We start from the raw sequence: 13,902 nt of genomic DNA on the forward strand, positions 1-13,902 counted from the left end.
AAATATATTCCTTTGTATATTTAACAAAATATACTCAGGAAAAAAAATGAGTTTTAAGTCTAAGGCTAGAATACCTAATTGGGAATATGGAAAGATTTTAATTTTAAAAAATACCTTCAAGAAATAAAGTATTTCAACTGATAACTGAGTGACATTGACTTCTTAAAAAATGTGTTAGAATAGCAGAATAAAAGGTAGAAGCATTTTTGTACATCCTAGCTTTATTTAGTCCATGTATTCCAAATCTTAAAAAAACTTTCATGATCTCAATTGTCTACTGGATATATTTATCAAGACAAAGGAACACGGGAACTCTAAGAAAAAGTTTGAATTAAGGAAGACTCTGACCAGTAATTTCCCACTTGTGTGTTATTTCAAGTAATGGCTTAGAACCTGGGGAAATGTTAATTCCCTCTGCTAGGCTCATGGAAAAGAGGACATTTTTTTCCCATTTTTTAAAATTGATTTGAGAGAGAGAAACATCAATTTGTTGTTCCACTTATTTATATATTCATTGGTTGCTTCTTGTATGGGCCTTGACTGGAGATTGAACCCACAACCTTGGTGGATCGGGATGACGATCTAACCAACTGAGCTACCCTGATAGGGTGAGAGGACTTGTTATTCATTCATTCAGCAAGTAATTATTTTTAAATTGATTTCAGAGAGGAAGGGAGAGAGAGAAACATCAATGATGAGAGAGAATCATTGATGGGCTGCCTCCTATACCCCACACTGGGGATCAAGACCGCAACCCAGGCAAGTACCCTGACGGAGAATCGAATTGTGACCTCCTGGTTCATAGCTTGATGCTCAACCACTGAGCCACATTGGCCAGGCCAGCAAGTAGTTATTGAACACCCACTTATGGCAGACACTATACGATGTAAATGTAACATAAATAAAAGACAGTCTTTTGTTGTTTAGTTACCAGAAAGGACCTGGCCCTGAGCAGGTCTGCCTAGGGCCACTGGTAGTGGGTAGATTCTTGACTTCGTGCAGGAAAGATTTCACAGTATGAGTCCAGGTGATTTTTAGAGGACATTTATTAAAGCTGGGGTCAGTGAAACAAGGAAGGGCCCAGGATAGAAGAAGCAACAGGAGAGGGACTAGGTGGGGAATTGAGCCTATGCTGGCCTGCTTTGGCTCACTGGGAAGTCAGAGAAAGGGGGCATTGGGGAATAAAATATTCTAAAATATTTATGTTTATATGGGGTGTCCCAAAAAATGTATAAACACATTTTGAATAATTATAAAAGCCATGTTTATTTAGAATACTTTGTGAAAGTTTGCGTTAGACCAATTCACTTTTGCAGACGAACGACATTAGTACCCATTTTCGCTAACTGAAAAAAATCCAAAGAGGATTTTTGTTTTTACCAAAAAGCTGTTACTGTCACTGTTTCTATTTTTCTCTTTGTTTTAGGCTCAGGATATTAACATCAATTAGAATGAATAATCTTGTGAGTCACTAGGGGATCAGAAAAGCTTGACCACCTATTTACATAAATGGCTTGATGTGAGGAAAGAGCTCACTCACTTTGCAGCTTCACAAAAATCTTTCAGATACCCCCAAATTTGTTATTTGGTAATGGCACAAGCAAGAAGAAAAACTGGTTGTGTTCACTTCCTCTAAATTGAGGCTCTGCACAAGATTTTCAGAAAAATAATGCAACAGAATTTGAATGTACTAGCCTTTTCTCCACTTAAACTATACAAACCATTTTCTCCTCTGTAGATGCTCAATATGTAACAAGTGGGGTCAACTTTTTAAAATATAATATATGGTTATTAGCTTAATGTTCTTTACTATGGCAAGTGGTTAGGCCTTTTGTTTTGTTGTTATTGCTAAAATTCTCATATGAATATCTCCAAATTGAGCATATTGTCTGGAATGCCATTATGTAGTCATTCAGTGCCTATTAAAGTCTAGGGACTACTAGGCACTAAGAGCCTGCCCTCATGGAATTTGGATTCTAATAAGTCCTAATAGGGGAAAACAGATTTACTAGTAAAAACATGTGTAAACATGTATACAGATATAATGTAAATATTTTAAAATACTTCTTTATCTGGGGTGTCCCCAAAAATGTATCTCACACTTTGAATAATTATGAAGGCAATGTTTATTAAAATACATTTTATTTTCAAAATTGAGCTATCATCTGTTAAAATGTGTATACATTTTTGTGGACATCCTGTATAGTTACACATACATGTCAAACATGTATTTATATACATATAGACAAATTTTTTATAAATTACGCATGTACATTTACATATAAATATATCTATAATAATGGCCCGGTGCATGGATTCGTGCACATTGGAAGGAAATTAATTAGAAAGTGGCCGACTGGATGAGAAGGGCCGGACATGCCCTGGAGCCAACCTCCTGCAGTCCCTCCCCAGCCAGCGCACCTGGGGTGGAGCCATGGCTGGAAGGGCGTCTGTGGAGTGAGTGGGGTCCCTCGGGCAGGTGGGGTCCCTCGGCCTGGCCTGTGAGGCCGAAACCAGCTCTCTGACATCCCCCAAGGGGTCCCGGAGTGCAAGAGGGCACTCTGCAAAGTTGCTCTCATACAGGGTCTGGAACACAAACACAAGTGTGCAGTAAACCAGATTCAGGGCCGACAGTGCCCCAGCAACAACATAACCCACAGCTGGAGGTGGAATCTCACAGCCCCGCGAGGAATCGGGCTCCCTCCTCTCTGGTTCTGGAGTGCGTCACCCGAGAACCGCTGCTGCCAAGTCACTGCAGCTTGGCAGTTCCTGTGCTGAGCGCCTGCCCCCTGGAGGTCAGTGCGTGCCATACCTACCGGCCAGTTGGACAGTCACTTATCCTTTTACATATATAGTTATGTATAACATGTATGCATTTATTTTATATGTTTTATACATATATATTACATGTAAATATCCTATCTAATAATAGACAAATATGCAAATTGACCATACATCCGACACACCCACAAGCCATGCCCACAAGCCACGCCCACCATCCAATCAGAGCGAGTATGCAAATTAACCCAAACCAAGATGGCTACAGCCACAGAGAGCAAGGTTTCCTAGGTAACAGAGGAAGCCAAGCTTTCCAATAGCCGTTGCAGGCCTAAGCCTCCACTCAAGCTACAAAGTTTCAATTATAGAAGGTAAACAAATTCAAACAAATGGCAGCAGAATGGAGCTTGAGAGAGCAGGCCAGGGTTGCCGCCCGCAACAGGGGAAGCAAAGCTTTCCACACACCCTGGCCGGGCCCACCCGCTTAAGGCAACAAAGTTTCAATTATAACCCCAACACAAATGGCTGCCGGCCTCGGAGGGAGCCCCAGGCTTGGCTCCGCTCCAGGCTACAAAGTTTCAATTGTAGAAGGAAAATAAATTCCAGATACCAGGGCCTCCGCTTGCGTTGCCAGGGGGCGTGGCCCGCCTGCAAACCACCACAGGCCCCTCGCTCAGGCTGCCCCACGCCCCAAGGGAACCCCACCCTGATCAGGGACACTCTTCAGGGCAAACCAGCTAGCCCCCACCCCTGTACCAGGCCTCTATCCTATCTAATAAAAGAGTACTATGCAGATTGATCATCACTGCAACACACAATATAGCTGCCCCCATGTGGTCAAAGATCCTGCCCCCATGTGGACACAAGATGGCCACCACAAGATGGCCAGCAGGAGAGGGCAGTTGGGAGGCACCCGGCCTGCAAGGGAGGGCAGTTGAGAAGGACCAGGCCTGCAAGGGAGGGCAGTTGGAGGTGATCAACCCTGCAGGAGAGGGCAGTTAGGGGTGACCAGGCCGGCAGAGGAGGGAAGTTGGGGGCAAACAGGCTGGCATTGGAGTGGTTAGGGGGTGATCAGGCTGGCAGGCAGAAGCGGTTAGGGGCAATCAGGAAGGCAGGCAGGCGAGCAGTTGGGAGCCAGCAGTCCTGGATTGTGAGAGGGATGTCCGACTGCCCGTTTAGGCCCGATCCCAGGGATCGGGCCTAAACGGGCAGTCGGACATCCCTTGAGGGGTCCCAGATTGGAGAGGGTACAGGCTGGGCTGAGGGACAACCCCCCTCCGTGCACGAATTTCGTGCACCGGGCCTCTAGTCTGTATATATGACTATATGTATGAAACATGCCAGGTGATAAATGTTATGGAAAAAATAAATAGGGTTAGGAGAGAGGGAGTACTCGGGCAAGAAGTTATTTTAGGTAGTTAGTCAAGGAAGGTCTCTGATAAGGTTTGACCACAGCCCTGAAGGAAGTGAAGGGACTGTATCAGGAGAATCAGCTGTTGCTGTAACCAAAACCAAGGTTCAGCTGCCTGCCACCACAAAAACCAAACTGATGAAATAGGCTAGTAAGTCAGGACAAGCAGAATAAGGAAACTGAGATAGTTAAACAGCAGTTTGCAGTCATCTACAAAATCTCGATGCCAAGCAGTTTGTAGCCATCCAGGAAATCCTATCTTCCCTAAACCAGGGATACTTAAGAGTAAATGGTTTGCACTTCTCCTCCCCAACCAGAGGGTAAACAGTTTAAATCACCCTATTCAGGGAGACAGCAAAAATCCAATTAGTGTCATTTTGCCAACCACACCCAAGGACAAATGAAGTTAAGAGAATAAACCTCATTTTAATGAATGTTTTATTGAGATCCTCCCATAAGACCTCCCCTAAATGCTCAGCCTTTAAAACCCTTCAAAACGGAGGTCCAGCATGCTCTCCCTCCCAGGAGCACACCCAGGCCTCCCCTTCTACTTTCCTAACAGGCATGCATCTCCTAAACTCGAAGGGACCAGGACAGCAATGGGCTGCGCAGTTCGTCCCAGACAAATCCCGTGAACCTGTCCCCAAGGCCTCCTTTTCTCGTGGTAATCTGTCTCATGTCTATTTGATTTTTAGACCAGCCAAAAGAACCACGAGGCTAGAGAAAAGTTTCTCCGCCCCTACGTAAGCGCCTAGCACTTGGAATTCCCAAAGTTGCCGAAGTCTTTCCTATAAAGTGCCAAGTCCATCTTTGTTTTCTTGCATCCAATTGTGATAAGCCTAAGTATTTCAAGTTGGTGGAGGCTCTTTATAGGAAAGAAGCCTGTTGCGTAGAATTGGATACATGATGCCATGAAACTTCCACTCATCAAACTAATTCTCCTTTGTTCCCATTCCATGTTTGCCAAGCAACTTTATGATTTGATTTACCACATACATCTGCCAATAACATAACATTCTAACTTAACATTTTACCTTTTGCTCTTTTTTTTTCCTGGGGTATTTGAAGGTACTAGAAAATGTATCTTCACCAGACAGTGTTTGAATATGAAAATAAGATATTCCAAATAGCTGTTTTACTGGGTTGGACTGATCCAACCTCAAACAACAGGTGGTAGAGACATTAAAGAAAAAAACAACAGGTGGTTTGGCTCAGTGGATAGCACATCAGACTTTGGACTCAGTGGTCCCTGGTTCAATTCTGGTCAAGGGCACATACCTCGACTGCAGGCTCCTAGCCGTGGTCAGGGGCATGCAGGAGGCAACTAATCAATGTGTCTCTGTCACATTGATGTTTCTCTCTGTCTCTCTCTCTCCCTTCCACTCTCTAAAACGGGAAAAATATCCTCAGGTGAGTATAAGAAAAATAAATAAAACAGGTCCTGTGCACTTGGAAACTATGTGAAAACATCAATACTGATTATACCAAGGTCAACCATTCAGACAATTAAATAGCATATTTAATACAGACAAAATACTTTATAAACACAATCTCTAATTTTAAAGTTCTACCTTGTTAAAAATGAATCAGTAAGTGTCCTGGTAATCATCACACCAACATATATTTTATTGGTTATAAGGACAAGCTGAATTCAGTAACAAAAATGTGTAATTAAATTATATATTAATATAAAGAGATAAAGAACTGAAATAGATTATTTTGATTTACTTAATCAGAAACCATGCATCTCAAACATATTATTTTCTATAGATTTATAATATTTTCCTTCCAACAGAACTAGAGCACTAAAATAAAGTGATTCTGCACAATTACCCATAATATGTACAAAGATTCCCAATGCCTCCAGTTATTTTGAAAAAACTTTAAACAAAACCCATTATAGTACCTAGTTGCTTCCAGTAGTCATTAAGATTTTACTTCTGTTCCTTGAATTATATTCCGAATCTTCTCAGCATCATTTTGTACAATTTTGTTGGATGGATCAATCTTAAGTGCAGCTTCATAATCCTGCAGGCCTATATTTATATAGCAAAAATGATCAAGAAAATATTTCATAAATACTTACTTGTATTATCTAGACAATATATATTTTTAAATATGTTTTTAGAGAGAGAAGAAGGGAGAGGGGAGAGAGAGAGAAACATGGATGAGAGAGAAACCTCAATTGGCTGACTCCTACACACTGGGGATGGTGCCCGAAACCTGGACATGTGCCCTGATCAGGAATCCCATAGGCAAACTCTCTTAGTGCATGGGATGATGCTCAACCAACTGAGCCACACTGGCCAGGACTTAGACAATATTTTTTAAAAATACAAATAACCACTAAGAATATGGTTCAGGTTTTAAATCAGATTCACATCTTCACACACATGGTAGTAGCTCTAACAGACTGCAGAAATTTTTCAGTGATTTTGGGAATAATTATAATAAGTTCATTTAGAATTCAGTAAGAAGCAGTTATTTCAAATTCAAGAACAAATAAGCTAAAGCTTAAATTCATTAAAGCATGAACAGAATCAATAAAAGTCATATAATGAAAGGACATTTTTATCACCTCAATGAAAAAGTAATAAATGGGCCCTGGCCAGGTAGCTCAGTTGGTTAGAGTGTCATCCCAATAAACCAAGGTTTCAGGTTTGATCCCATCAGGGTACATAAAAGAATTAACCAATGAATGCATAAATAAGTGGAACAACAAGTCTTTCCCCCCACCTCTTCCCTCTCTCTCTCACCCCTCTCTCTCTCCCCATCCCTCCCTCTCTCCCTTCCTCTCTCTCTCTCTTTCCTTCTTTTTCTTTCTCTTCCTTCCTCTCTATCTCAAAAATCAACTTAAAAAAAGAGCCCTGGCCTGGTTGGCTTAGTTGGTTGGAGTATCATCCCATGCACCCAGAGGTTATAGATTCGATTCCTGGTTGGGGCTTGTAAAGAGGCATCTATCTGATCAAGGATTCTCTCTCACATTGATGCCTCTCTCTCTCTCTCTCTCTCTCTCTCTCTCTCTCTCTCTCTCTCTCTCAAATCAATTTAAAAATATCCTCAGGTTGAAGTTTTTTTTAAAAAAAGTAATAAATGACATCGTATTTAGAAATTCTAAATTTCTAAAAATAATTTGGGTAGACAATTCATGCTTTATATAATTCAAACTGTAGCTTGTGGGGTGTTTTTTTTTTTCTGTAGTTATATCTACAGAATTCCTTTGAGGAAAATTGGTTAAGAAAGAAAGCATTGTGGATGGGTTGGAAAAAATATATAACTGAATCTAAATCATTATCAATAAAACAGTAGGAAGAATTTCTTTGGGAGGAAGGAAACTTGAGTTCTAAGTGCTGTATTGATATGCCATGCTACTTCAGGCAAATCATTTAACTTTTCCAACCCTTCATTTTCTCATCTTTAGCTCAAAAACATCTGATTCTATTATAATTTGTAAAGATAGTTTTATGTTTCATTCCTGTTTTGGTATTTTTTTATCCTCATGAAGCTAGATAAAACACTATATTAGCATATAAAGCTAATATAAATGCTTTTGTTATAAAAATCTTCTAAAAATGGCAGAAACAAGTTTAAAAATGAACTCAGAAATAATAAAACTTTTAAAGGCTAGAGTCATTAGGCCTTGAATGAAGGGAAGCTAAGTAACCATCTGGGAGGGAGGTATGGGAAAAGGAGTGCTGAAGATGAAACCTCGCTACTACAATATTTTGCCTTTGGAACAACGTGAGTAGCTAACTGTAAATAAGCCCTAAATACATTAAAAACGTAAAACAATAACAATAAGTGAGATGGCTTCAATACACATAGGGCTTAGTTGCAAACCTTAGTACAGTGTTACAAATATATATAACAAGTGCTTGCTTCGGCAGCACACATACTAAAATTGGAACATACAAAGATTAGCATATTCCATATTTAAAAAACAAAAACAAAAAACATACAAACATATGTAATGATAATATATTGTGGTAGATCAGTTATTTCTGAGCACATGTGCATGTGTGTGACCAAAGAATCTCATTTTAAAATTTCCATTATATCATAAGTGAGTCATTTATGTCCTTTCTCACACATCTTTTTATGGAAAAGTTGATATCACAGCATTTCCTAGATCTACACTTGTTTACATCTTGTTCTAACTCCCTTATACAAGAATCTCTTAAAAAATATTTCAAAATCATTTTTTGTCAGATAAGTTACAAAGATTAAATTAAGTGATAAAAATATAAAATGAGTCCTAAACAGTCATGATCTTAAATAAGCCCAATTAACATTTTTTCCAGAGTATAATTTGAAACTTGAAACATTTCTTTCATTTTCTTACCTTCTACATACAATTCTAGTTGACAGAATGCTGTTCCACGTCGTACATATGCCTTCATTCTTGCATTAGCATTGTCTGGAACAGGTGGTGTCAATAATTCCAGTGCCTTACAAAGTAAGAATAATAATAAGGGAAAAACATAACTTTCTAATTCAAATCTGAACAAAAATATGGTAAAAACTTTAACTTTAAAAACAAGCCTCAAACTCTCACCCACCTAAACTTTTGGCTTAGCTACCATAGGAATTTATTAAATACATATATTTATGTTGAGCAATTTAAGAAATGGTTCAATCATTCCTAAATGAGACTCATATGCCCTCTTCTCCAAAGTTTTAATTTGGTTTATCATCTGAAACCTCTAAAGCTTTATCTTTACTAGCAAGAATGATTAAATAGCATTTTTGGCTCTTTATATTCAAATTAAATGATTCAGTTATTCATTTATTCAACAAGTATTTTTTTATGTATAAATTGTTCTAGTAAAAGGAAAAATAGATTAAAAATATTGTCAGATGTTCAGTAGCTTAATGAGATCAGAGTATGAGGACTTAGTCGTTTCCTCCATATCCTCAATTTCAGGACCCACATAAGAGATTTTGCATTGATTTTCCCTTAAAACAAGTTACTTTGATATGAAAAACAAGAAAAAAACTAGCAGTTTAAGATAATGACATGATATCAGTAATGAAAATTAGGATATACTAAGTTACTCTGAAAATGTGAAAACAATTATTGAGATAGGCTTTTACTGTGCAAGTAGCAGTGATACCAAGTGTTCTTCCTTCCACCTTGTATTATGTGTCCAAAATTTTAATAAGAAAAAGGGTGAGCACAAACTGCCAGCAATTTACTCATTTCCATGTGAATTCAACTGATAGACCAGAGCAATTTAGTAGCAATTTATAGGGGATTTCTAATTTAACTTGAAGGCTCAGAAAACTTGTCCATGCAAAAAAAAATTTTTTTCCAGAAAAAAATGATGTAATAAGATGATTGTTAAAATCCTTTATTATTTAAATAATTCTCAATTATTTAAATTTGACACATAAAAGGTAAGGTCATCATTTACACCAATAAATAGGAGTATAACAATTTTAAAGTATCATATGTAGATAAACATATATACCTTAGAAGAATCTTCGATGGCCTTGTGTAAGTTTTTTAATTTTAGGTGGCAAGCAGCCCGATTCAGATACAATAGTGGAATCTTAGTATTTAGTCTTATGGCTAAGTTGTATGCATTAATTGCTGCCAAATAGTTTTCTGTTGCAAACAATTTGCTAATGAGACAAAAACAAAATAAAAATAAACAATATAATATTGAAACAGAAACACAGAAATAATATCTAATGATATTTGGCAAAGGAGATGGCTTACCTCCTTTTCTATTCCCTGTATAATGGAGGTTATAGGCTATACTGACTCCACATACATCAGGATGTAATCAGCATGACCTCACCCCTACCGCCAAGGGTAGACATAAGTAGTTTAAGTTCATACACACATTTCCATCCTCCTTGCTACAATGATTGACTCAAGGATGGTCTTATGACCTAACTTGGTCTATTCAGAATGAAGCCTGTCGCCCTAGCCGGTTTGGCTCAGTGGATAGAGCGTCAGCCTGCGGACAGACAGAAAGGTTGCGGGTTTGATTCCGGTCAAGGGCACGTGCCTGGGTTGCGGGCTTAATCCCCAGTGTGGGGCATGCAGGAGGCATCCAATCAATGATTCCCTCTCATCATTGATGTTTCTATCTCTCTCTTCCTCTTCCTTCCTCTCTGAAATCAATAAAAATATATATATTAAAAAAAAAAGAATGAAGCCTGTGACTTTGTTTTCAAAGTTAGAAAATGAAAAATTGGATAAACTCCTCTGCCTGGATACAAATGAAGAAAGCACACAGCCCAAATTTTGGCTGAGCTTTTAAAAAAATACATATGTTTTTTTTTTTATTGATTTTAGAGAGAGGAAGGGAGAGGGATAGAAAAATAGAAACATCAATGAGAGAGAAACATCAATTGGCTGCCTCCTGCACACTCCCTAATGGGAATTGAGCCCAAAACCAGAGCATGTGCTCTGATCTGGAATCAAACCAGCAACCTTTTGGTGCATAGGTTGACCCTCAACCAACTGAGCCACACCAGCCCGGGCTACATTCTTATTTTTAAAAAACACTGGTTCGTTTTTTATTTTATTTTATTTTTACATTTTTTTTATTGATTTCAGATAGGAAGAGGGAGAGAGAGAGAGAAACATCAATGATGAGAGAGAATCATTGATCTGCTGCCTCCTGCACACCCCCTACTGGAGACTGAACCTGCAACCAGGGCATGTGCCCTGACCAGGAATCGAACTGTGATCTCCTGATTCATAGGTCAATGCTCTACCACTGAGCCACAACAGCCCGGCAGGGCTACATTTTTTAAAGTTCAATACTACTTTAAATAACCAAAAATGGTCTGAACTTAGAAATAGTTGAATTTCAAGAGAAAAAAAAATTAAACCTCTGTCTAAAAAATAATCCTTGGACAACAAATTTAAACAGAGAAGCTAATGCCCAGCCAGCATGGCTCAGCAATTGAGCATCGATCTATGAACCAGGAGGTCACAGTTCAATTCTCCGTCAGGGCACATGCTGGTGGGCTTGATCCCCAGTAGGTGGCATGCAGGAGCCAGCCAATCAATGATTCCTCTCTCATCATTGATGTTTCTATCTCTCTCTCCCTCTCCCTTCCGTTCTAAAATCAATGAAAACATATTTTAAAAAATAAAATAATAGATACATAAACAGAGAAGCTAATAACCATCAAGTCTACCCAGATGCCCCAAATAAGGCAATGCTAATGAAAAGAATTATGCAAAAGCACTCATTCATTTAATACATATTGAGTGCTTATTGTACTCAAGAGACACGGACAATTGTAAACTCCTCTAGTTTTTAGAAAGAAACATTCTGACAATGGCCAAAAGTGTCAAACATTCTGTACAACAGCTGGGTGTGGGAGAAGCAACAAGAGCAGGAGTGTTAAGAAAGAAGCCAAGTGAAGGGAAGTAACGAAAGGAAAAAAGAGGATAAATCATTAGTAGTGGGGCTTACAAACTGGAATAGGGGCAGGGAGCAACACATTCCAACAGAAGACAGAACAGCTTTGTTTTGTGGCCAATAGGAACTGTAGCACCCACCTGTCCCTCAAAGAACTTTGAAAACCCTTGTCTCCTTCAAAATCTTGTTTGGGTATAAAATATACTTGGGTATCTCAAGAGCTTCTAAAACTGACAGGTGTGCCTTAGGCACATCAACCACTGCAATTTAGCGCTCAGGGTAGAAGGAGGAAAAGGATATTGCATAAAAACAAAATGACAAGTCAGGCCATAATAGATGCACTGCAACACAATATTATGGGCTGTAAAACGCATATAAACAAGCAACTGAACAGAATTATAATTACATCAAAGAAGTCATCTTAGAATATGAAATCTAAACTTCTTTCAGTCAGGCAAAAGGTAGCAGCATAAATAACTATCATAAACAAACAGAGCTTTTAAAATGCAGCAAAGCAAGGTATATTTGGCAGATCTGTACTAAAAGTAAGCAGGTATGAGGGGCTGTTGGGAGGCAGTTCTCTGTGAGTCTCCTGCATGTCTTGTGTCAGATCCACTGACAGATTTTGTTTGGGACTATAAGACTTTTCAAAGATGTCTGTATAGCACACAACCTTGAAAAACAAAGATAGTGCCTCCTTCTGGGGCAAAGAGCAGATTTGTTGTTGCTCAGTAAGCTATAGACAGTATCTCCCTGCAAGGCAAAGGTTGGACAGGTTTGCTTACAATCTTATAGAAAACTGTGCTCCTTAAGCTTAGCCTTCTCCGCTGTAGTGCTAACCTACTGTATGTATAGCACTCACCCAGCCCCACCTCTGCACTGGCCTGTGAGACTTGTGGGGCAAAAGGAACCAACGTGAATGAAGCTCATACTGCTTGCCATGCCTTGAATAATAAAGTCCTTTGTCTTTGACACATGAGTCTCATGTCTTCTGCCAGCATCCATTAAACTGTGGTAGCTAACCTGTTGCTGTCTTGCCAAGGCATGGACCCAAACCAAAGTACTACAAAGAAATTCAATTTGGCAAGTAGAACCGAATGCTGTGTTGGGAGAAGATTGTAACAGGTAGTAGACAATCAGCATCAAAAACTACAACATGAGGGAAACTAGACTTTGGGTGGTGAGCACACAATAGAGTATACAGATGTCAAATTAATATTATTAACCAATGATACCTCAATAAGTTTAATTTCTTAAAAGCCCAACATAAATTAAAAGGATATCCAGACATGAAGATAAAATCCATATTCAGAAAATTCAGAAACTGCAATCATACAGAAATTCAGACAAGTTGGTACTAGTTTAGTCTGTCAGCAAATAGGAGGCTGCTACATACAAAGTTGGGGTTCTGAAGCAGAATTAACCTGAGTGGCAAGAGAAAAGCAAAGCAGAGCCTCACTCTAAAAAGGACTGGAGTATCAGTGAGGATACAAAATCTGGCACATGGCCAAGAGAATAAAAAGAAAATTCAGACACTAGAATTAGGGTAGGCGACCTTATGTAGCAACAGTACCACGATGCTGGATGCTAAATTATAGAATTATTCCTTGATTCTATGTCCTTGATTCCCTCCTATCTAACATTGGAATTTGCTGAAAAGGGTGAGTTATGCAGATGGGATTCTACTGTAGGGGGGAAAGAGACTTGTATGGGGGGGAAAAGACTTGAAGCCTGGGGTTAAGACAGGGTTAGTTCAAAAAAACTTATGATAAAAATCTCATACAGAGTAATGTCAGTGGGACAGAACAATGGTCCATCTACCTTGCATGATTATAAGTATCTGGAAGGATAGCAATTAAAGTTATTTAGACTCTAAGTCACATAAGGCTGTTAAATAACATCATATCTAAATAAGAGCACCTAGACTCTGTTTTATGTGAGATGTTCTGAGTAAAAAGTTTCTTGGCACATAATGTTAACTGGAAGAGGTAAAAAGCTTACATGAACAAATAAAATTAATTAAGATTATGTACTTTCCTGAAAGGTAGATTTGACATTTAAAGCTAGGACACAGCAATGGAAGGCTAGGTAAAGGAAATGAAAACACTCTGTGGCTTTTTCTACAAGATTATTTTTGAGTACATATAATCCTCAAAGCAGTGGTCGCCAACCTTTCAGACCTCATGGGTCACCAGTGGTTTGCGGACCATCGGTTGGCGACCGCTGCCCTAAAGAGTTTCCTCAAGCTATTGCACTTTTTTTGTTGTTGTTATTGCACTTTTGAAAGGCGTGCCCACCTGTACCCTTTTCTGAAAGGGTAGCACT

General features: G+C 39.0%; 1 protein-coding gene across 2 annotated transcripts in view; it reads right to left on the minus strand.

Moving 5' to 3' along the window:
• Positions 1-5,876: 5,876 nt before the first annotated feature.
• The window catches only part of DNAAF4 (dynein axonemal assembly factor 4), a 30,283-nt gene continuing 22,257 nt past the window's right edge, over positions 5,877-13,902 (minus strand). Inside the window, exons 7-9 of one of the 2 annotated variants that reach the window (XM_079769332.1) lie at positions 9,661-9,814; positions 8,532-8,637; positions 5,877-6,225 (exon numbers count right to left, since the gene is read on the minus strand). In XM_079769332.1, the coding sequence (XP_079625458.1) occupies positions 6,116-6,225; positions 8,532-8,637; positions 9,661-9,814 (370 nt within the window). In that variant the 3' untranslated portion in view covers positions 5,877-6,115. The remainder of the gene's footprint in view (positions 6,226-8,531; positions 8,638-9,660; positions 9,815-13,902) is intronic. The other variant, XM_079769333.1, reaches the window with a different exon arrangement.

This window comes from Cnephaeus nilssonii (genome assembly GCF_951640355.1).
Source record: "Cnephaeus nilssonii genome assembly, chromosome: 4".
Classification (NCBI taxonomy): Eukaryota; Metazoa; Chordata; class Mammalia; order Chiroptera; family Vespertilionidae; genus Cnephaeus; species Cnephaeus nilssonii.